Below are 25,430 nucleotides of genomic sequence, written 5' to 3'. Positions count from 1 at the left end.
ATGAATCATAAAATGTATGTAATTTTTAACGGGGAGGAAATGTTTGATCTAATCTAACGCGCGCGCTAACAATAATTGCAAAATTTGTGATTTTCTTGAGAGAGTACCTGTGCAAGTTGATATCACAATGATTATGACAAACAGCAAGATGACATGGACGATCGCATAGGGCTAATGTATGTAATTTTAGGCAGGAGCGGCTTAGGTGATTTGAAACTTTTTATATATTTTAATATGAATTTTTTTGAGAAAAAAATTTAATATTACTTAGATTTTATCATCTTGTTTTAGATACAAAACTACTAATTAGCCACATAGATTTTTTTTTTTCTTTCAAAAAATCTATAAACACAAAAAAAAAATTGACATCTTTTCATAGTCTTTGATGTGGCAGATTGGTAGTAATAAAAATATGATATTTATGATAGGTATAGATAAAAACAAGTAAAAGTTTGTCAACTCAATTGTTGTGAAAAATATTGTAAAATTTTGTATATTGCTTTTTTTTTCTAATATTTTCACAATAAATCCTAAGTATTAAATTGTTACTGGTTTTAATTTTAACCCGCTACTAAAATGATTTTTTTGCCAACCAATAACAGTCTGTCACTTAAAATTTGTTATGAAAAATATTGTGGACGTAATATTTTTCTCTCTTTTTCTTTATATTTCATTTGATAAAAATATTATTTTATTTTATTTATTAACTTATATTTGTGCTTAATTAATACTTTTAGGATAAAAAAATTACTCTAGTTAAAATTTAGAAGTCTTTTTTTACTTGAGGGCCCTCAGGGTCCTTGAACAGCCGCATCATTCGCTTTCGTAATAGAGCCGGCCCTGATTGTAGGGTGGTATTGTTGGGTTATGCAAATCAAATGTTATCTCTCGTGGCTCTGATAAAGGAGATGTAAACCCATATGACACCTCTCCCCTCTCTGATGTATGAGGTGATATTGCCTGAGATGGTACGGCATACTGCATTTACAAAGATTTTGACACGTGAAGGAGAGTTTGGATTGCATGATTATTCAAACTGCCGACAAACTTAAAGAGGAAATCAAAGTACGTACTAGCTAGAGCCATTAAATGATGTTCTGCTATACTGTTTGTTGGGGATTAGAGATCATGTGACTATGTGAGAAGCTTTGCAAGAGACAAACTGCAATGATTTTCTAGGAGGCTTTTGAGGACAGAAGCAATACACTTCATTGTGCATATAATATTTCGCAGCATTAATGAGTTTACAGGCATATACGGATGGACAAGGAATCTTTTTTTCCGGAAGAAAACTGTTTTCACAGTTTTGGATAGGCCTATCTTAATCATAACAAACCATGTACATATATTGATTCTCTTGGATGGCATGCTGTATTTGAAACCATGATTTTTTGGACAAGTATTCAGGTTAGGAAAGTTGTCATTTTTATTTCTGCATGGTTGAGAAATTGAGACGCGTTGATTGATGAACAAACCAAAATACAATGAAGAATATATATTGGCAAGGGAAAGCATGAGAGAGAGAGAGAAGTTGAATAATTCAAGTTAGACAAAAAATTTTAGTTCAAACCAACTGGGATTAAATTACACTATGCATTAATTACATAGGATACAATTGAACCTTAATTCCCTCCTTATAGCTGCTTCCAAACACCGGCTAATTAAAATCCAACTCCACCCCAATAGAACAAGGAGCCCTTGAGAACCTCTATCTGTGTTTCCATTCTTGAAGCAGATAACAAAGAACTGGTAATTAATAAGACCAACGAAAAATGGAGACACATTTATCATGATATAGCACAGACGAAACCTATTAAAAAATATTCGTCTGAAGGTCCTCTAATTCCGGATTCACAATTTTGGCTTCCTTCTCAGCTTCAGTTGTTCCAAAGAGTGGAGCATCAAGTTCAGGAGGGTTCTGGAAATATATATATATATATATCTATGTTAGTAATTAATTCCTATCAAAGAAAATACAAATATGGAAATTAGAGAACAGCTAGCACTATCCAACTTAGTTTAAAATCTCCTGAATCCATTAACCAGCAGTTATACTTCATGCCTCTAAATGTTTATGATCTTACCATACAGCGAACTAGAGCCCAATTGACACCCCGGAAAAATGGGTGACGCTTAATTTCATCTGCTCCTTCCCGAGAACCCAATCTGTTTTTGGGATCTCTGTGCAACAATCGGTACATTAACTGCTTTGCATGGAAACTTACCTGCAATAGACCAAATTCTCTCAACACCAAGCCTTAAATTTTGCTTTCTAACCATAGTATTTGTATGCACCTTAAGTTAGTTTCCACATTCATGCACAATGTCTATAGCTGGGACTGAAGTTTGGTAAAGAGAAATTTTTGGAGCAGACATCAAATAAAATGTATGTAGTGTGATGTTTTGGTTTCTTTGCATAACTCTGCTTCTACTAAATCAAATGCTCTCAATGATTTAGGAAGACTTCTCCAAATGCCCTGAAGCATATATAAGTATTTCTTTTTTGCTTTTATTAATTGTTTTCCTTGAAACCCCCTTTTCTTTATCCTTTCCCAAAAGATTAATTTCACAATCATGCAAAGTATGTCATAAACTAGTCAAATTGACAATCTTATCACGAGCTAAAACACTGATGGATAAATATAATCCACATGCTAAAGCCAAATGATGACAGGAATAATGGAATGGAGTAACCCACATAAAGGGCAAGAATTGAATATCCATAAAATTAATAGAAGATATGAGCATTCTTCAAAGTCAGATGATCATGTTTTTCACCGTGCTATTTTAGGTTTCTATACAGGTTCCAATAGCACCTAGAATGAAACTTTAGAATCTTCATGCTTTGTCCTTATGGTTTCATTGTCCCTCTAACTGACACTCTTAAGCATGGGACTTTAATGCAAACTGCTTTCCTTTTCCTTTCTTAGTCAAGGAAAAAGCACATGATATCCATAATTGTATGTTTGAATAATTTCAAGATGGTGTTTTAGAAAGATGATATGCCAGTTTAATAATATTAAGCATTAATGGGGAGAAAAGAGTTTAGTAGCAAGATCTCACCTGTATACTTCCTGGAAATTTAAGATCCTTTTGAAGAATATTTGTAAATGTCTTTTGCCTTGTCTTTCCCCTAAATGGTGTATATGCGTAGAACATTTCGTATAGAAGAATGCCTAAGAAAATGATGTCATTTGAAAAAGTCCATTAATATATTTCATATGTCAATTCTTTTTCTTGGTAAAAATTTTTTGAAGAGTACCATTAGTTTCTCACTTTAAGCTTTTACAGTTTGGAGTTTTTTTTTTCCCATTTGTTTTCTGATATTCCCACCCCCCGAGTCATAGTTATTTCAAAAAGAAAAAGCTGGTGTATCAAGTAGGAAAACCTATTGTTGATGCAAAATTATGCATTTATGATGTTGCCTCACTTCATTAATAAAATAACAAAATTACCAAGAGCCCACCAGTCCACCGCACTAGTATGGCCTGCCCCAGTTATGATTTCCTGCCAGAAAGTGAAAGGTAATGGTCATTCAATAACAGAAAAAATGAACCTGGCACCTAAGTTGAGGAAAAAATGAAAATGATGATCCTCAAGAAAGAACTGTCTCAATAGGTTGGAGAAACAACACAATGTGGCAGAGGATGGTTGAAGGTGTTAGAAGTTAAACTTGTTTGTAATTAATCCTTCATAAATAAGTGAGTTTCATAAGTTAATGTAGTGGGAAGTTTATTGAAGTTATGTGTGAAATTTATGAATATAAGAGTTAGAAAATAAATGTAGTGAGAGTTAAAGGTTGGATGGTGTACTATATAAACCCATTCATCCGTCAAATTCTAAGCAAGAGTTGAAGAGAAATACAAAACTTTAAAGAGTTCTAACTCTTCCCTCTCCACTCTCTCTCTCTCTATTTAATTTGTGAGTGTGAGTCTTTTCTACACACTAAGTAGTGTGTGGATATTTGTGAGAGTAACTGAGGAAAGGCCCATCAATATTTTGTTTTATTTCCAACAAAGTGGTATCAGAGCCAATCGGTTCGTGGTGAGAATGGCTATTGCTAATGGGATGGTGTCATTCCAATTTCCTCGACTTACCAAACAAAACTTTGAAAATTGGAGTATCCGAATGAAGGCGTTGCTCGGATCCCAAGATGCGTGGGAGATTGTGGAGAAAGGTTATGTGGAGTCACAAGATGAAGAATCTTTGACCCAAAACCAAAAGGATGCCTTGCAAAAAGCTCGAAAGAAAGATCAACAAGCACTTACGTTGATCTATCAAGGCTTGGATGAAACTATGTTCGAGAAAGTTGCAAATGCAACTTCATCCAAGCAAGCATGGGAGATTCTTAAAAACTCTCTAACGGGAGTTGATAAAGTGAAGAAAGTTCGTCTTCAAACATTGAGAGGCGAGTTTGAAGGTTTGCACATGAAAGAATCTGAATCTATTTCAGATTATTTTTCAAGGGTGTTGGCAATTGTAAATCAATTGAAGAGATATGGTGAGAACTTGGATGATGTCCGTGTGGTAGAAAAAATTCTACGGTCATTAACTTCTAAGTTTGACTATATCATTGTGGCGATTGAGGAATCAAAAGACTTGGAGTCAGTGACCATTGACCAACTCATGGGATCATTACAAGCCCATGAAGAAAGGCTTAATAAGAAGAAGCAAGAGCCTTTGGAGCAAGTCCTACAAGCAAAGCTCACCTTGAATGAGAAAGGTTGGCGTGAAAGTAGCCAAAGAGGCCGAGGACATGGACGTGGTAGAGGGAGAGGATCTAGAGGAAGAAATGGTCAAAACTCTCACAATTATGAAGAGAGGGGTCAAAGTTCAAAATCCACAAGAGATCATGGAAGAGGAAGTTTCTCAAGACCATATAAAAGAAGGTATGATAAGTCTAATATCAAATGTTATAATTGTCAAAAGTATGGGCATTATGCTTTTGAATGTAAAAATGCCGCTAACACTATTGAGGAGAAAGCTAACTATGTTGAAGATAAGAATGAAGAAGTGGAGCCGACTTTGTTGTTGGCATACAAAGGAGAAGGCAAAGAAGAAAATGGTGCGTGGTATCTTGACTCTGGTGCTAGCAACCATATGTGTGGGAATAAAAAGATGTTTATGGAGATTGATGAATCGGTGGTCGGGAGTGTTACCTTTGGTGACTCATCCAAAGTTTCAGTGAAGGGGGTAGGTAAAATTCTTATCCGTTTAAAGAATGGAGATCATCAATTTATTTCTGATGTATATTATGTGCCAAGCATGAAAACTAATATTTTGAGCTTAGGACAACTTCTTGAGAAAGACTATGATATCCAGTTGAAAGAGCGTAGTTGCTTAATAAGGGATCATCGAAATAATGTGATAGCTAATGTGCCTATGACAAGAAATAGAATGTTCTTGTTAAATATTCAAACTGATGCTATTAGATGTCTGAAGGCTTGTTTTAAAGATTCTTCTTGGCTTTGGCATCTAAGATTTGGGCATTTAAACTTTGGAGGACTACAGTTGTTGACAAAGATGAAGATGGTGAGAGGATTGCCTTCCATTGAGCATCCTAACCAGCTTTGTGAAGGATGTCTCCTTGGCAAGCAATCAAGGAAAAGCTTTCCAAAAGAAGCTAGTACAAGATCAACCAAGCCATTGCAACTTGTTCATACTGATGTGTGTGGACCTATCAAGCCATCATCACTTGGTAAAAGTAACTACTTTCTTCTCTTTATTGATGATTTTAGTAGAAAAACATGGGTTTATTTTTTGAAGCAGAAATCTGAAGCATTTGGTGCATTTAAGAAATTTAAGGCATTTGTAGAAAAGCAGAGTGGTCATGAAATTAAGGCCTTAAGATCTGATAAAGGAGACGAATTCACATCAAATGAATTCAAAGAATTTTGTGAAGCAAATGGGATTCGCCGCCCTTTAACAATTCCAAGGTCACCACAACAGAATGGTGTAGCAGAAAGAAAGAATCGCTCAATTCTTAATATGGCCAGAAGCATGTTGAAGAGCAAGAAAATGCCTAAAGAATTTTGGGCTGAAGCTATAGATTGTGCAATCTATTTGTCCAATCGTTGCCCCACAAGAAGTGTACAAGGAAAAACCCCACAACAAGCTTGGAGTAGGAAGAAGCCTACAGTTTCCCATCTTCGTGTGTTTGGGAGCATTGCATATGCACATGTACCAGATCAAGAGAGATCCAAGCTAGATGATAAAAGCAAGAAGTAAGTTATCAAAGGCTATGATCCAAGCTCTAAGGGCTATAAGCTCTATAATCCGAGTACTGGAAAAGTCATTGTTAGTCGAGATGTGGAATTCGACGAAGAAGGCACATGGGATTGGAGTACCCAAGAAGAGGAGAAGTATGATTTCTTTCCTCTATCTAAAGAGGAAGATCAAGCGAATGAAGTTCAGGAAGAGCCTACCACTCCACCTCCATCACCAGCAGCATCATCTCCTATTCATGAAAGTCCATCATCATCATCTTTACTAGAAGGAAGTTCTAGTGAAAGACCAAGAAAAATGAGAAGTATCCAGGATCTTTATGATTCAACAGAGATTACCGATGATGTAACACTTTTTTGTCTCGTTTGCCGATTGTGAACCTACAGATTTGAAGAAGCAGTGCGAGACAAAAAATGGAGAAATGCTATGGATGAAGAGATCAAGGCAATAAAGAAGAATGATACATGGGAGCTTGCAACTCTTCCAACTGGAAAGAAGACAATTGGTGTAAAATGGTTGTACAAGTTGAAAAAGAATGCAAAAGGAGAGGTAGAGAGATACAAAGCAAGATTGTTGGTGTAAGGGTATAGTCAACAAAGAAGGTGTTGATTATGATGAGGTATTTGCCCAGCTTGCTCGTTTGGAAACTATACGATTGCTAATTTCTTTAGCAGCTCGAATCAATGGAGAATGTTTCAAATGGATGTAAAATCCGCATTTTTGAATGGCTACCTTTGAGGAAGAACTTTATGTTGAGCGTACCTTATAGGCTATGTTGTAGAGGGGCAGAAGATAAAGTTTTGAAGTTAAAGAAAGCTCTATATGGCCTAAAACAGCACCAAGAGCTTGGAATAGTAGAATTGACAAATACTTCTGTGTTAATGGGTTTTTTAAATGCCCACATGAACATGCGCTTTATTATAAGGTGCATACAAATGGAGATATCTTAATTGTTTGTCTGTATGTAGATGATTTGATTTTTACAGGCAACAATCCAAGTATGTTTGAAGACTTCAAGAAAGCAATGACTAAGGAGTTTGAAATGACAGATATTGGACTTATGGCCTATTATCTTGGCATTGAAGTGAAGCAGATGGAGGATGGGATTTTTATTTCCCAAGAAGGTTATGCAAATGATATTCTTGAGAAGTTTGAGATGTTAAATTCCAATCCAGTTAGCACCCCTGTAGAATGTGGAATGAAGTTGTCAAAGCATGTTAATGAAGAGAAGGTTAATTCAACATTCTTCAAAAGTTTGATCGGAAGTTTAAGGTATCTAACATGCACAAGACCAAACATTCTTTTTGGCGTTGGACTAGTTAGTCGTTACATGGAAGCACCGAAGATGACTCATTTGAAGACTGCCAAGAGAATTCTTCGCTATTTAAAAGGTACACTGAATTATGGACTGTTGTATTCACCCTCTAAAGATTTTAAACTTGTTGGCTACAGTGTTAGTGATTGGGCCGGAGATACGGATGATAGAAAGAGTACTACTGGTTTTGTATTCTATATGGGTAATACTGCATTTACATGGACGTCCAAAAAGCAGCCAATCGTGACGCTTTCCACTTGTGAAGCTGAGTACGTTGTCGCTACCTCCGTTGTTTGTCATGCAAAGTGGCTTAGAAGTTTATTGAAAGAGTTGCAAATGTTTCAAGAAGAAGCTACGAAGATATTTATGGACAATAAGTCTGCACTAGCTCTTGCAAAGAATCCAGTCTTTCATGACCGAAGCAAGCACATCGACACAAGGTATCATTTTATTCGAGAATGTATTGCAAGAAAAGAAGTTCATCTTGAGTTCGTGAAGTCACATGATCAAGTTGCAGATATACTCACTAAACCACTCAAGTATGACACATTCAACAAGCTGCGAGCCTTACTTGGAGTAATCAAGAAAACAAGTTTAAGGGGGGATGTTAGAAGTTAAACTTGTTTGTAATTAATCCTTCATAAATAAGTGAGTTTCATAAGTTAATGTAGTGGGAAGTTTATTGAAGTTATGTGTGAGATTTATGAATATAAGAGTTAGAAAATAAATGTAGTGAGAGTTAAAGGTTGGATGGTGTACTATATAAACCCATTCATCCGTCAAATTCTAAGCAAGAGTTGAAGAGAAATACAAAACTTTAAAGAGTTCTAACTCTTCCCTCTCCACTCTCTCTCTCTTTATTTAATTTGTGAGTGTGAGTCTTTTCTACACACTAAGTAGTGTGTGAATATTTGTGAGAGTAACTGAGGAAAGGCCCATCAATATTTTGTTTTATTTCCAACAGAAGGAAAAAAGAAAAAGCAGTGTAGTTTTCCTGGTGAGTTCTTTCACATCTCTTCCGACATAAAATTTCAATACTTGAACTTCTAAAATAATTCAAAATGCAACAATAGATGCATATTCATTTTTGTCTGCAACAATTTGTGCAATTACTTCAAGATAAACATATGCAACATGCAAATCTTGAAATCCAGCAACCATAATAATATTAGAAACAAATATGCTCAAAGTTGACAAACCGGAGCTATGTACTCCTCAGTGCCAACAAAAGAATTTGATGCTCGCATAGGTTCAGCCATAAAAATTGGATTTGGTTGACCTTTCCTTTTCTTCTTCTTTTCAACTATAGTTGGAATCAAAAGCTGCAAAAAAACACAACCAATCCATCATACATATTCTAATGTGTCTCAAAATATATTGGATCCATGCAAATATTATCCTTTGTTTCAAATATCTCTATTCCCCTTGTCCTGAGAAGATTTATGCCAAACAAGATTTGATAACTAGAATACCTGTGGTTTGCAAGATGTCAAACATGACAAATCAAAATCTGTCAAGGACACATGCCCATTGCTCTGGAGTAAAACATTTTCCGGCTTCAAATCCCTGTAAATTATCCCTGTAAGAAAATCAGAAAGAGACTCAGTAAAAGTATGAAGATGCAAGTATGCATTACTCGCACTTTTTAAACTCACAAATACTCGTGCATCAAAACTTGGATCAGAAACTGCATATTAAATATGCTGGCAAGCTTTCAGTAGCATAAGTGGTAGTAACTAGAATCATTTGTGCATCTGAAATATCATTATGCAGGTATGACCGAACGAGCAAAAACTTCAGGAGGCATCACAGAAAAGTTCACACAGTGATCAGTAGGTTCACGTTGACAGTCTCATGTGGAGAAGAAAAATACTCTGGATTATGGGATTTGAAAACTATTGGATAAAGTATTATTTTAGTCAACCGTCTCAGATAGAGTTACTTCAACAAATCCCTCGTTAACTGAGAATGTGTTTTCCAATTTTCACTTATGGAAAATCATCACTTATACTTAAAAGAAGATATACAAAATGAATATTAGCTTACCCTGACAATGAAGGTACTCCAATGCAATGACTACCTCCGCAGCATAAAATCTACGATCATCAATGATTTCATGTCAGTTAGAATAAAACTTAGCAACAAGTCAGGGGAATAATGACCCTGATAGATTGACTAATAGGAAATAATGCGGAGAAAGAACTACCATGAGAATGAATTTGTTTACAAAAACAATTCTTCATTCTCATGTTTACACAACAATTCTTAAGTGATCAGTACAGGGCATTTCTCAGAACAATTAGTTGCAACTTATAACAGTACTAATCAAAATCTGTTTGAATAGTTTTTAGGTATTATTTACAAATTTGAACATCATGCTCAAGCTCAGAACATTAGTGTGTAAGTTTTACTTTCAAGATTACCATGAAGTCTCCGATGAAAGAGTGAATACATGCAAAAAAAATTGTTTTTATGCAAGCACATGATCTATAGTACTCATACTGCAAGGCCCTCATCGGTTTCTAACTTCAGAAACTCCTAACAATAAAAAAATTCATATACATACACACAAAACCAACACTTTAAGTTAGCCAAATCAGAGTGGCCAAACACACCACCAAAAAAATTTAAAAAAAAATAAAAAGAAGAAGAAGAAGAAGAAGAGGAAGAAGGAAGCAAAAATGTGTATATACATACTGAACTGAAGTTACCATCTTCTTCCATCATAATTAGAAATGATTCTCAGTCACTGCTGAATAAGAATTTCTCTCTCATTTATAAAACCTGGGCATCCAAATGTTAAGACACTAAGACTACAGAATGGGGATCAAAAAGGGTTTCCTTGGTGTGGAAGAAAATTTTCTTATTGAAAAAGTAATTGGTATTCATTGTTCATCAATGAATAGAATTGGAACCTTATAAATAAGCATTTTTGCAAAGGGTTTGGTGGCTTTTGCCCAAGAGTCCTCCCATATGAGGAAAGGAGAAAACTTTTAGAAGAACAAGGAGTGGGTTCTTCAAAGAGTAGTTTGAATGTTTTTTCTTTTTTTCTTGTGTGAGAGTTACTGAGAGTATTAGGGCTTTGGGATTGTGTTCTTGTGAGTTAGTTTGTGTTTGTGAGAGATTTTTTTATGTTGTGAGTGTTTTCTGTGTGAGTATGTAAGTATGTGAGTTTACTTTGTGATTTTTGATTGAGAATAATTGATTGTGGATGTTGGTTGCTGTTGCCTGTTGATATAGGCTTGGAGTTAGCCAAACCACATTAAATATTGTTATTTATGTGGTTGCTTCTGCTAGCCCAAAATCACAACAGGATCACTTCAGATATGGAAAGAAAATATGATCTTGAAGCAGTTTCCATATGACATATAAGCTAGGGAATAAGCTTAGAGAACCGATTGCACAACTAGAAGAACAATAATTTGAGTCTATTGTCATATTCTCATAGAAAGCTCTCAAACATCTGTGCACTATGATCTGCCCTTTCCTCTCTGTTTGATCTGGCTGGGAATGTTTTGCAATTATCTTTCAAATAATTTACCTCACTGCATCTTCCTTCAAGGCCTTTGTGGGTTGTCTGTCCAAAAGCATGAAGAGTTCTCCACCAGGGCAGTAATCAGTTATCAGACAAACATGAGTTTTGGTCTGCAAAGTAAATGCCATCAATAGAACTAATTTTCTATTACACTTGTTAACCAAATAATCAATTTAGCTCCTGCAGCTCATAACAGTTTCTCCATTTAAAACAGTCTCATACAGTACTAAGAGTCATAGAGGACTTCTAACCTGAAATGAAGCATACAGTGCCGGAAGAAAAGGGTGGTCTAACATGTCAAGGATTTCTCTCTCTGCACAAGCTCTATGCACCTGTGAAACATGAAGGAAGGGAGTTGTGTAAAACATAAGGAAGGGTGCTGTGACTAAATGATCTATGAATTACTAATAAAAAATTACTCAGCATCTAGAGAAATACAGGGGAAAAAAATTGATATCAGAATGCTGGCTCATTTTTTGTTGTAAAATTCTCTGTCCCTTTGACTGAAGCTATAAAAGTAAAAGAAAAGACCTGATGATATGGTAATATCTTCCAGTTCAATTATGTAATTACATGTAGATGCGATGGGATCATAAAAGAATGGGTGACAGAATGTAGGGCATGTGTTAAGCTGAAAATTCAAAGTCTAATTCAATCAGTTGGTAAAAAAAAAATGGGTTGAAGGAGAAGACCGCATAGCTAAAATAGTACATAATGTAAAACAGGCTCTGGTGGGGCATGTTTAGTCACAAGCAGAAGTGATGACAAGTATACTAGACTTCTAGCAAGAAAGCAAAAGAAATACGCATTTAATCAATTTTAATACCTTGTTTCGGTTGAGCATAACATCTTTATCCATTGCCTTCATGGCAAAATACAAGCCAGTTCCACACAATTCCACCAAATGCACACTGTCATGCCAGTCACAAGCCAAAAGTTTTCCACGACCCATAGAAGTTTGAGTTAAGATAAAAAAGAGGGGAAAAGAAGTCAGCAACAGACCAAAAATCAAGTAAATATCATTAAAGGAGTTCTTAGCAAGATTACCAAGCAATTTTGAGTTCAGCTTACATTTTCAGCAAAATTAGAAACAATTTCATCCTACAAATAATTTTAGGTAGCTGATAATTAACTCAAACTACTTAGATTTAGTTATTGAAACCAGCCATTTATACTCGCAACTTATAGCGTATAGCAACACCAGTTATGAACATCCACTACATTGAGTTGTTTCGTGGTCGAAACAGTTGAGGTGATACTACTGACAGTGCTTTTGAAGTGAAAGAAAGATTTGACCTCATTCTAATAGCACAGTAAGTGCAGGTTAAGTCAAAGAACAATTCTGAATCAGAAACAAGTCGAAGTTAATATTGTGGTGTCATGGGGGTTTATATATATCTTACTATTCTATGGCTTGTTGTAACTTGTAACAGTATACAGTCATACGAATTATGTCTCCAGGCATTAATATTCTATGACTCATATTATATATACCAGGATTATTATTGCTGTAAAACTAAGGGGGAGATTGGAAAAAAAGGATCAAACCTCCCAGTATCACCAGATCCCAAGGGTTTTATTGGCCGAAAATGTTTCAATCCTATCTGCTCTCCACTATCTAGAATCTGCAAAATAAGGGTTATGTAAGCAAACTATAAAAAATATACACGATATTCAAGAAAAGAGATGAACAGAAATTGAAATACTTAAGATAACAAGGAATGCAGAAAAAATTATCGCACATTCTTATCTTGTTAATCAACTGACTGCAAAGTGCAGATTGAGTGAAGTAAAATGTGCTGAATGTGATGCGTGCATGTACCTATAAATTACAAACGTTTCTAGCAAAATGATAGCATGCAGAACCAAATGTAGAAAATTTAAAGTATAGCTTCTAAATTTATAATTTATGGAGACAAGGGAGAACATATATTCCAGATGTGGCATGTGCTATAAAGTGAAAAAAAAAAAAATTTGAGAAGCAGTGACTTGGTACTTTTTACTTTCTCAATTTCATTAGTTTGTGCCCTATATTTGTTAACAGTAATGCTGAATTATTTTGAAGAAGTAATAATAAAAAAACTTTATAACTTTGCCATTATAAGATCAAGTGACTCTATTTACAGGGATAAATACCTTTCGGATAGCATTCCAAGAGGTGGTGTCCTTCCTATGAGGTTTTGGATGAACTACCTTGGAATGGTTAATCCATAAATCTTCTGGTTTCTGCAGATATCAAGATCCCTTCTCATAATTGTGCACCCAAAAGCTTTTCAGAACATGTGGTTTAAGTGTAGGACATTACCAAATTGGCATCTGGAAGTTCTTTCACTGCCTCATTAACATTTTCTGCTGTTGATTTGACCTGAGGGTGGACGACAAATAAATTTGTTACCGCAAACCAACCAATTTCCAATAATTAGTAATTGACACTATATACGACATGCATATTTGGCCATAAAAGAAATTTGAATTTCCATTCTTCCAAACAAAAGAAACAATATTAATAAACTAATATTCTGTATGCAGAAAACTTTCATATTCAATGCTAAAGTATTAGACCTCTAAATTGACATTTACATAAGCTTGACACCTGAGAGAAATTCAAAAACATAGGAAAGAAATAATATTAAAAAAAAAAAAAGCATGTGAACAGAATAGAGACCAGTTTTTCACTCTCTTTTGCAGTGTCTTCCGGGATACAGTTGCGAAGTGGCTCAACATGCTGACTACCATCTAGTTGTACCCCAATAAAATATTGTACTTCTCCCTGGTTAACAAGTACAGATTCTGATAAAAATTTGTCTCATAGACATCACATTATGCCTTGCGAAGAATATTTAAGGTTGTGTGTACCTTTTGGTCACGCATAGGTTGCAAATGAAACAAGTTCCAGAACTTTTTACCTGAATTGAGGGCGAAGGTGTTTATTAAGGAGGGGATAAAAGTTATTTAAGACAGTATTTCATATAAGGATTGTGTATAGAGTAGATAAATTGCAAAAATTTAGCACACCGGTCTTCGTGTAGTTAATGAGCTGGACAGTGACTTCTGTTTGGTTGTCTATGGCCTCTCTAATTTTCCTCACAGTTGCAGGATCAGTTTCAGGTCCTTGTAGAAACCTGTAAAATCCAAACAAAATATATATGCATGTGGAATCTTCTTCGATTAAGAAAATGCAGTAGAGTGAAGAGTACTCCCTATTATTCCATTTTGAAAGTATGGTATTGGTACTGCTGAATAGTTTTTTTTTTTTTTTTTTTCTTTTTCATATTTTGAAAACATAACATTAAACAGTTTTGTGGCGCACCTGCAATTTCTTCCCAGGATTTCTTCACGACTATATTCTGTAAGCTCTAGGAAGCTATCAGATGCAAAAATCTGAAGTTTTGAAAAATAAGAAACGCTAAACGTCGTAAATCTTCATCTCCAATGGGCAAAATGAAATCCAAACAACATAATCAACAATAACGTAGTTGGACCAAAAGAGAGATGACTTTTAATTAGGATTCTCACAATGGGATTATCAGGCAGCCTTGGATCAGTAATGACAAAGTTTTTCTCGATACGTTCGAGTGTAGTAGCAAGATCAATTCCCTTTCTCATTTCCTTCTTTCTGGTGTTATCATCATCACTGTCAGGCCTCTCATGATCATCATCTTCATCACTCCAATCATCGTGGACAGCAAACTCAGAGTCAAAGTTATCACTGTTGGGTTGACTTTTCTTAATTTTCCTGAATAATGAATAGAAGGCGAACACGAAAAAGAGTTCACAAGTTATACAAAGGCAGTGATAAAAATTGTGTAAGTTAAATATGAGAACACAATTTGCAAGTATAGTAGTTGTAGTAGTCATTCATAACAAGAGATTATACCCCATAAAAGAACCGCGACCAGATTTTTTCTCTTTCTTTTCAGGCAACTCACTGATACGCTGCATTGAAATTCTTGGACCCCCAAGTGAGTTCCTTCTAGGTGGAGCAACACTCTCTGAATTTCTCCTTGCTAGAACTTGATTAGCTCTCTCCACTTCCTCTTCCCTGCCACCTCCTGATTTTCGGATGAAGGGACGATTTGCTGATTCACTGAATGCACGAGGTCTCTTCACCGCCTGCAAAAGCTCAGTTACTGAACTAGTAGCTCTTTCTTTCTGACGAGCTGCAACAAACAGCATATTAGAGTATTCAATCAAGTCTAAAATCATTGTACTTAATTTTTTAGAAGCATATCTTGAACAATTATGAAAAACTTATTACATCTTGAAACAAAACTGTATACCAATATGCAAATGTTATGCCTTACCACTCTCAAAATTATTATACCTTAGGAAGTAGCATGACAATACACCCGTCATCTTGCTTCCTTTTTACCCTTCTTAGTCCTCTCACATTATGCCAATACTGGCAATCTTAAAATTCTTGTAGTATCTCATATTCTAATGAAAATGCTACTATTTCTTTGATGGTAATAAATCAATGCACAGACATTGAGAGATACAAAACAATAACAAGTTTGTTTACAGTTTGGTTGATCTCTACAATCAAACTGATGCTTATTTCTTGGGCTACTGCTGGATTACATATTAGGAAACCAAGTTAGAAAATGTTTGTGGCGAAATTAAGGAAAACCAGTTGAGAAAATAAAATCTGTAGTTTTTCAGAATAGTTGAAGTTAGCTTGTGCTTTCATTTTGGGGGCTGCTTGTGGCCTTGTGTCCCATTTAGCAGATTTATGATTACAAACTCAAATGGATCCCTCCATTTCCCAAGATTCCATTTTTTCATTGAAACAAATGGAGTATTTCACATCATGAGCGATCTCAAAATTCCTGTCATCAAGATTTAATCTCAGTTTAATCAAGTTTTTCTAGACTTTTTTTTTTTTTTTTTTTGAGAAACTAATTTTTCTAGACTTGATTAACTGATTTCATTCAGTTCAGTATCTTAAAAAAAAAAAACAGATATCTTAGTTTAAAAAAAAAAAAAATGATTGTTGTAGTTTACACTAATTCTTGAGCTATAATAACCAACAGAGTTGTTGCATTATTTAACCATCTCTATACTTATATATGGCCAGCCTTTTATTACCAAATGACTCATTAGACAAATGTGTGCTACTTTTCAACGATCTATCAAAATAAGCATTATGTATATGGTTTTTTTTTTTTTTTTGAGAAAGTTATGTATATGGTAATTGATAATCCGAGCCAAAACATTTTTTTTTTTTTCTTGCAAAATCGTCCATGGACTTTGTCATGAGTATCAATTTTGTAATTTAACTTTAAATTTGAAAAATAAACCTCCTAAACATTATATTTGTACAAATCAAACATTCTTTTATGTTCAAGTGATTAAATGCTATTCCTCAAAAAAAAAAATGATTAAAAGCTAACTTAAACCTAATGTTGCAAAACCATTTTCACATAAAGTGATTAAATTCTTAAAAATTTAATGTAAATATTAATAAATAAAAAATTGATTTGTCACAATCCTAAAAATTAGGTGGTTGATTGTTCAATTAAAAGTCCAATAAACAAATTAACATTCATACCAAAATCAAAGGTGATATTTGTAAAAAAAATTACTTTTTTTGTACAAACTAAAACTATGGTCAAGCGATGCATAACTTAATCGATAATCATTATAACAACTAAAAAAAATCAATATTATAAATTCTTCTAATTTATTGACCAATGCATATAGTGTAAATCTAAGTTTTTATAGTATATATATGATAGATTAAAAATAAGTTAAATAAATAATAAATCCACTTTTAGATATTTTAAAATTTTTGATAATTGAGTTTTAACTAGAGTAGCATTTTGATTATTTTAAATTTTGGCAATAGAGTTTCACTTAAAAATAACTATTTTAATCATTTTAATGTACTTATAATTGGTCACATGGCAACATTATGTCTACACCTTGTAATGCATGTAGTGAGTCACATAGTGTAAACATCACATGATGTTTACACCCAAAATTTATTACTAAAACAAAAAGTTATGGTAGATTATGAAACTAATAAAATTATCTTAAATTTCTAAAAAATCTTGGTAATAGAATTTTAATTGGATTATTACTTTATAAACTTTTTGAAACTTTAGCAATAAAGTTTGAGTATGTAAATTATTTTAATATATTTATATAATTTCACAACTCTTATATGATATACCAAATGTCTCATAAAATCATGGAAGTTTTTTTTGTTGTTTGGTATTTAGATATTTTTTAGTCACTACTTATCTGAGTTTAATTTTAAAACTTTTATCAATTTAGGTTTAATTTGAAAACAACTCAAATAATAGGGGAATTATGTAATTTACCAAAGTTTTTAATAAAGTGTCGTCATTTTTTTAAAAATAATAATAAAGTTTAGTCATTTAACACAAAGAAAAATAGACATTGCTCTGAAGTAAAATATTTTTCCGAAAAATGTTTTCACATTTTCAAGTGTTAGATGGCATGTAAAATATGGTTAAATTTGTAAAATATTTTCCGTGGACCAAAAATCCTTTTAAAAAATTTGTACAATGTTTTATCACTTCTTTAAAGATAAAACATTTTACAAATTTTTATAAAACATGTTTTATAAAATGTGGCTAAGCCATCGATTTTTTTGTATTTGGTTAAAAAATTTTACATATATCAAACACCTGAAAATATTTTACATATAAAATATTTTAAGTTTGAAAATATTTTATTTCAAAACAAACGAAGAGAAAATATTAATACAAGTTTTAACTTTTAACTTTTATATTATGTGGAATGTAATGTAACTTTTAATGATAACTTAAATTTCATTAGACTAAGTGCCCCATTTTCCAACACTAAATTATGAGCTCAAATCAATTATAAGAAAGAAAGACTACATGTATTGGTTTTTTTTCTGACTATATATATAAGAAAGAAAGAAAGAAACAGTAAAGTAGAATAGGACTAGGATAGTTGCAATACCATCATATCGAATCAATGACTCAGGCAATCCATTGGGACGCATCATCTTATCCTTGGCCCCTTCTGTATGCTTACTTACCTCCACTTGCATTCTGTCAAATCAGCAAACAAGAACAAAAACAAAGATAAGCATCTCAAAGCTTGATTACATATAATTCTCTGTCCAATATTCTATCACCGCCGATCAAAAATTGGACGGTACTAGTAATAAGTGAAACCATCAAGCCCGGTACTCGAAAATAGCTAGGGCCACGTTTGAAAATATTCATCACAAACAAAGCATTGAATTTTTTTTTTTTTTTTTGCTAAACAACAAAGCATTGAATCTTGCAAATGGACAATGACATAGAATGACCCAGTTGGCCAAAAAAGTCGTCCTCAATTATTGGGGTTGTGGGTGACATATCTAACATTCATGAGACAAGATGCCACTCCCCTATTTTTCATAGGTCTGGTCAGTTCTCATGTGCTATGTTCTGAAACAAATGCAGCAAAGTTAGTATGGTGCTTTATTATTAGCAAATTTATCAATCATGCTAATCTTTGACAGTAGATTATTCTGTCCGGCCAGCAATCTTTGTTGTCCCAGCCTTTGGTGGTTTTGCCTCTACAGTCCACAGGTTTCTTTCATTTTGACGATACACACAAAAACTATAGCCACAAAAAATTTCGCATAATGTTTCACTCTCTGTTTGCTGTGTATTGTGAGGTGGTATTACCATGCATTGGGTGCATGTATCCTCTTCTCATATGGGGTGCATGGTAGGTTTTCTCATGTATGGTGGTGGGCATGAGGTGAATTGTAAGGGCATATGTGGATTTATCTTATAAAAAAAAAATTTTTAAAAAAAATTCGGTGCATGTAGCAAGGCTCTATGTATATATAAGTCTTATTACTAAAATATTAGTGATTTAGAGGGAAAAAGAAAAGAAATATGAGTAGTTTCACAGCTAAAGATGTCCAAGTCTAATCTCGTAGCTCGAAACTTTTCTCCCGAAACATTTTGTATATGAGAAGGTGTCAATTCAACTACAAAACTTTTGGCAAATAATATCACGTTTACCATGCATTAATTGTAATTTTGTAATGGACCATATTATGTCACTTATTTCAAAAGTTTAGATGGATAAAAATTGTAGCTCTTCCTGTTATAGTAATAAATTATCAGTAATCTCTAAAGCCTAAACTAAATAGAGAATAAGAAAGTCAATCATTTTAGTCGAAATTCTAATCATATAAATAACAATATAAAGAGAAGCAATGTTAAGGACCAACTTTATTAACAATTTATTAAATTGATAAATTGTGATTGGATGGTCATTTTCATATGAGTTTATACGCCCCATAGTGATACCTCTTTTGTCATTCATCAATAATTATATATTACCTAAGTGGTTGTGAAAAAAATAATAATAATAATAATTGTGGCAGTGAACTGAATGTATGAATATTTGTCGAAATGACAATTCTAGCCAACAAGGAGGACGTGGCCGCCATGTTGCCAGGAAAAGTAAATTTCTTTTTTCAGTTTTTTAATCACTGAGGAGAAAATCTAACCAAATTTGAACTGACAGTTTAACTGGAAGCCGGAGAGTAAGAACTAACAGTCTAACACAGTATCACTAAAACAACCCCACGCAAAATGAAAAAGTAAGTTGGTGGTAGTTTTTGTTTTCTATTTTTAAAAGTTTGTTTTTGAGATTATATAGAAAAAATAATTTTCTTGTATTTTTAAAATAAAAACACGTTTTGTTAGTTGAAATTAAAAAGATAGTTTTTTGAAGAAAAAATAAAAAATACTAAAATATGTTGTTACTTGGTAACTCATTAAATGAAATCGATTTATTAAATTAAATACATATTTTCATTGACTCTTGAAAATTAGAAACTAAAAACAGCCTTTGCATGTTTTCAGTTTCCTTCATAAATTGAGTTTTAAAAACAGTTTTTGTTTTCTGTCCATTTTGGATTGCCAAACAAGTTTTTTGTCTCAAAAATAGAAAATTGTTTTTGAAAACAGAATATAAGGAGAAAAAACATTTACCAAACATACCCTTAACATCTTAAACTTCTCTTATATTTTTTTTTATTAGCTTCTCTTATATTTTCTTTTTATTAGACGTAAATATTGAAAACTTAACGTTAGATTGCATATTTTTATTATGACAAAATTTAGCTATAAAATTGGTTGTAATTTTAAACTACAATTTTACTCAATATCTTTTTGTTGGAGGTGAATTTTGACAAATCTACCATTAAATTACATTTTCTTCTTATATCATTCATATTTGCAAATTTTCTAAAAAATTAAAGATCAATAGCTATATAATCAATAAATTGTTTAAATTGCAAATTTTCGTAATTTAAAATTATGCATAAAATATAAAATTATATATCATATAATAGATAATATCCGATGGACACAAAATTTGATATGTGTATTAAGAGTTTAAAGAAATAAAATTCAAGAGTTATATTTTCAAAATATTTAGTAATTTATTTTATTGAGTAATAGAACCAATTTTGTAGCTAAAATTTGTCTTTATTATTATATCTTTTATACTTGTAAAATATTAAGAAAATTAAGAATCAATAGCTATGTCATCAAACAATTATTTAAATTTCAAATTTTTATATTAAAATATTATGTATAAAAAATATGTTTATTGTTTAAATAGTAAATAACATCCGATTTGAACAAACTTTGACAGGTGTGTTAACTATTAAGAACATAAATAATATGTAATTCAATTATTAGATTTTTAAAATTCACATCCAACAAAAATATATAAGAGTAACTTGAAGAGTAGTTTGGAGAGAAACATTGTCCCATGCAAAATGTCAAGACTAATAACTCCTTCTTCTCTCCATTAATATTTTATTACGCTAATTATTGTTGTACATCGTAAGCATTGAGTTACACACTAACATAGTGATATAATTTTATGCAGCATTTTACCTTCTTGTTTTTTTTTTTTTTTAATTCAATAGTTACACCAGAGAGTGTGGATTTAAGTCATAAATATTTTAAATATACCGAGAGATGGTAACTAGTTAAGCTACGGGACGGCAAACTAATGCTACTGTCGTAAAAAGAGAGTAAAAACAATAAGAAAAGACAAAAAAGTGTGTAAAAACAATAAGAAAGGAAAAGAAACTGACCCGATAAATTTAAGGACTTTGCCAGTGTCGTCCTTGATGGGTGAAATGGTGAGTAAATTCCAGAAGGGAGTGCCATCCTTCTTGTAATTGAGCAATCTTCCACAGTAACTTGACCCACTCTGCAACGCTTCCCTTATCTTAGCCACATCCTCTGGGTCCGTATCTGCACCCTGTAAAAACCGGCTGGACCACCCAATTTTGTGTTATCAACACCCCCTTTTCTACTACCGTTATAACAGTTAATTACATGTTTGGTAGCCTCGAAATCGAATACGGTGGTTGGTAGGTACTATCTGTTACAATTATTAATTGAATTTTAATAATATATGCCCTCCAGACATACATTAATATACCATATTAAAAAACTTTTTATAAAAAAATAAATAAAAATACTAATGAATACTCTTAGAAAATTGGTAAATAATTCATTTAGAAAAAAAAAATGTGAAAAAAAAAATTAATATTTTGACAGTTTTTTTCATTTCCAATAAAAGTGATATCAAAATTTTTCTAAAATTCATTATTATCCAATACCCTAAGAGCACTTGTTAGCATAACCGAAAAAGGGCACTTGTTAGCATAACTGAAAAAGTGATTTATTATTTTGGCAATTTTTTCAATTTTTCATAAAAATTTTTCCAAATAGATGGTTACCGAACCCTTATTAATTTGATCCACACTTGTATAAATTTAGTATCTTAGTTGGTTTTTTTTTTAAATAGAAAAATAAATATTATACCATGAACATTTTCATTCGAAATATCAAAATTCAGTTAGGCTCCTAGTTTTTGAAATCAAAATCATTATGAAAGAAAATATTAAAACCTCTGAAATCAAGTCAGGTCGTTCATGAGTTTCCTTTCTATTTAAATTTTAACAAAGTTAATAGCTGAAATTAACTTGATTTTCGAAAATCTTACAATTTTCACAATATCCCTTTAATGTATATTCCATTTATTAATTTATTAAAATATTAATGAAAGTGACGGATGTAATTGACTTAACTTTAAAAGTTGAGAGACTATATATTAAAACAATTTTAATTAATACTTGGGAGTTGGGAGAATATATTGACATAATTAATACTTGAGGATCCAGATTGAACTCTACCCCCATAGTTAGATACCAAGTTAATAATTTAGTCAAGCAGTTAATTGCAAGTATATTAATTTTAGTGTTTTGTTTCTACTTATGAGAGAATATTAAAGATCAAAACACTGTGAAACTACATATTTATAATTATAATAAAAAAATAATTCTTAACCAAAGTTTAAAACTAAATATATAATAAAACCAATTCATTTAAAGCAAAAAAAAAGGTAAATTTATCTCTAAATCCAGCTTAGTTCCTAAAATAGAAAAAGATAAAATTTTTTAATAAAATTAAGAATATTTAGGAACTAAATTAGCTTTATCACCGCGCACTCTTGGTGTGATGGTCACTCCACAAGTATAAATGTTTGTGGAGTGTGGGAGCAAGGGTCAGAATTCAAGTCTCCAAGAGAGAGTTTTACAGATATATACACTTAGATTATGCTAGACAGACATATATACTTAGATTAAGTGAAGGTAGAAATTCTATCTCCTAAAAAAAAAAAAACCAAAACTAAATTGGCTTTAAAAATTAAATTAATTAATTTTAAAATATCTCGCACTATCTCCTAACAAAAAGTGAATAAAATACGTCGTTTGTGCGAAAGCAATAGTAATCAGTAATCAGCAATAGTAAGAAAAAAATGTACCTGTTCCTTCCTACGACCTCTTTGGAAGTGTAACCAGTCATCTTGAAGAACCCGGCACTCGCGTACAATATCGGATAATCGGGTTTGGTTGCATCCGATACAACGAAAGTTTGTTGAAAAGTCGATAGTGCATTCTTTAAGTCCTCCGAAACTCTCGGAATATTATTGCTCCCTCTCGGATCGTCCGATAAATCGCCCGAGCTACGCACCGAGTTGTTCGAGTTTCTTCTCGAAGTACCCGCCCTATTATTATTATTATTACTCGCCTCATCACCCGAACTCCTCACCGACACGCCTTGCGGCTTTCCGGTCTCCGTATCGGTTTTCAGAACCAATCCCCACTCGGCTGCTCTCTGTGCCGCCGCCGTATCGGTAACCGCCGGTTCGGCCGATACCGAAGTGTTTTCGTTGATGAATGCAGACAAGGTTTTCTGGGTCAGCGGCGGCTGTGACAGTTGAGATGGTGGTGATTGTGGAGTTGGGTCCTTGAGAGCCATCCATGAAGTGATTTCTTCGGCTCTGCCGGACTTGGACTTGGAGGAGAGCTGGTGGTCCGGCGGTTCCGGTATGCTGACACGTGGCTCTTTCCAGTTCTGCCACGTGGGATGGGAACTGAAACCAGCTGGGTTGTCGGTTGGCCCGGTTGTGGAGTAGGTTGAGGGATTGAACACCTCGAGCGAACCACGTGAGTCTCTCGTTAATGGTGGTATCAGAGTCGTTGGCTTATCAGATTCTTCTTCCATCTCTGCAAATGGTTCATAATAATAGTTATGACAGTTTTACTCTACCAGTAATGAACATGAAGAAGAGATGTGGTTGTAGAATAAAACTAGAAACGCGGAAAAGGTCTATTTTACAAATTAAAGATTTTATTTTATGAATCTAATGGTGTACAAACTTTGTATGTGATAGGCTAATGTCACACGTCACTTCTAAATGTCGTGGGACTAAATATAGTTTCAAAATTCAATCTGAACCATGAAATAATTAATTACAAAGGGAGATATTTATATACCTATCACAACATAAAATTTTCGCTTGATAAGGGTATAAAAAAAAAAAACAGAAGTGGTAGCTTTTGTTATTGATAGCGTTTGAATTGAAATATCCGGGTCCAGATGGATACTCTATGTTAGACAGCTACTATACATATACATATTGGGTTTGTCTCATCTGACCCGTTTTGAAGGAATCCTAACCAAGAGTAAAAGACGCCTATGTAAACATGTTTTTGTGCGATGTGGATGGTGGGGTATTGCTAATATGGTATGAACTGGATTGGGGACTTTGGAAAGTGATGTTTTTTTGGAAGTGGAATGCGTAATTAATGAGCAACTAGATTAGGAAGTGATATATATTTTCATGGGTGTTTTCGTCAGTTCATGCTTTTTTTTCCTTCACTAAATTAGTAAGTTGTGTTGATTGTAGTTTGGTGACAGGAGAGAAACTGAGCACCTCATATATTTGAGGGTAGTTTTGTCTAGTGAGATCAGGTTGGTGGGTTTTCAAGTTTCAGGGAGGACAAAGGAAGAGCGAAAATTTCCACAACTTGTACCTAATGAGCAAAGACAATATGCCGGTAGTTTTGTTTGCTAATTAAAGCCGTGCAAACTCAGTTCTTTGCTGCCATGAGAATAAGAGAAAGTAGAACATATTATAAACACAAAGTTTCAGATTCTTGAAAGTCGTTTGGAACATGAACACAGATTTTTTATAACTTGGATAATGATCTTTAGAGACCAAATGGTAAGAAAAACTTGTCAGGAAGAAGTTTCAGAACTGAAGGCTGGGTTTGCAGTTTGAAGTTTATGACTAAAAATCAAAGGAAGTGAAAACAATAGAACTATAGAAGTACCTGAAACAAAGCTGAGTGATCTGCTGAAATATATCAGGACTTGGTTTTTCACTTGAACGGAAAACTTGGACTTTTTTGACAAACAAATAATGAAATTCAACGACAAGAAGCTGATATGAAGGGTTATATACCCTTCCTAGTTTTGAAAAAGAAGAGATAGGGTTTTAACTTTTAAAGAGAGCTACAGTGAGAGAAGCGACGAGAAGATAATGAAAAGAAAGACTTTTTAATTGGAGAAAAGACTGAGAAAAGAATGATTGTTAAAAAGATCTTCGCTACCCATCCCTGTACACCAAAAACCTCACATGGCTCTAGCACGTATTCCTATGTGCCTTCTTCAACAAACTTATCATCAGTTATATGAAATTATTGGAAACAAATACAGGAAAACAAATAGTTGTTTTCTTTCTCTGACTAAATCTCTTACCTCAAGTAGTTGTTGTGATTTCGTGTTTCTTTATTTTACAGACTGGAAATGGGTTGGCAAATAAGAAAAGGAACAAAAGAAGAAGCTGGAAGGAGCAGAAGAGAATGATCTTCTCCAGTCAACCACGTTGGAAGTTGCTGGCTCTACCGACCGGTTACTCCCTAGCCAATGCTGCTTTGTGTGTCCATGTCTCACTTAATGTTTTCGCCCA

General features: G+C 33.4%; 1 protein-coding gene across 2 annotated transcripts; it reads right to left on the bottom strand.

Annotated features, from left to right (window-relative positions):
• Window positions 1-1,545: 1,545 nt before the first annotated feature.
• Window positions 1,546-25,430, bottom strand: LOC142607243 (phototropin-1). 2 transcript variants are annotated; one of them, XM_075778667.1, is made up of 23 exons: window positions 25,220-25,430; window positions 22,938-23,682; window positions 21,196-21,378; window positions 18,033-18,124; window positions 14,953-15,235; window positions 14,592-14,811; window positions 14,386-14,456; window positions 14,091-14,197; window positions 13,932-13,981; window positions 13,741-13,845; window positions 13,381-13,440; window positions 13,212-13,301; window positions 12,624-12,700; window positions 11,902-11,986; window positions 11,327-11,407; window positions 11,082-11,185; window positions 9,587-9,636; window positions 9,013-9,119; window positions 8,740-8,862; window positions 3,456-3,507; window positions 3,064-3,176; window positions 2,085-2,225; window positions 1,546-1,918 (listed from the first exon to the last, which is right to left on the bottom strand). In XM_075778667.1, the coding sequence occupies exons 2-23, from the start codon at window positions 23,678-23,680 to the stop codon at window positions 1,814-1,816; spliced, it is 3,042 nt and encodes a 1,013-aa protein (XP_075634782.1). In that variant the 5' UTR covers window positions 23,681-23,682; window positions 25,220-25,430; the 3' UTR covers window positions 1,546-1,813. The 2 variants fall into 2 exon arrangements, with proteins under 2 accessions (XP_075634782.1, XP_075634783.1); XM_075778668.1 differs by lacking the exon at window positions 25,220-25,430 and having other exon boundaries at window positions 22,938-23,834.

This window comes from Castanea sativa, chromosome 8 (genome assembly GCF_040712315.1).
Source record: "Castanea sativa cultivar Marrone di Chiusa Pesio chromosome 8, ASM4071231v1".
In the NCBI taxonomy this organism is placed as follows: Eukaryota; Viridiplantae; Streptophyta; class Magnoliopsida; order Fagales; family Fagaceae; genus Castanea; species Castanea sativa.
Note: the sequence above shows the minus strand (reverse complement) of the source record. Positions and strands in the feature narration are given on the sequence as shown.

Bases quoted from the DNA above. Each gene is read 5' to 3' on its own strand.
- LOC142607243 (XM_075778667.1), bottom strand. From the start codon at position 23,680: ATGGAAGAAGAATCTGATAAGCCAACGACTCTGATACCACCATTAACG. The intron at 14,457-14,591 runs GTGAGAATCCTA...TCAAAACTTCAG, and splicing joins GGCTGCCTGATAATCCCATT to ATTTTTGCATCTGATAGCTT. The intron at 13,302-13,380 runs GTAATGTCCTAC...TGATATCTGCAG, and splicing joins AACTTCCAGATGCCAATTTG to AAACCAGAAGATTTATGGAT.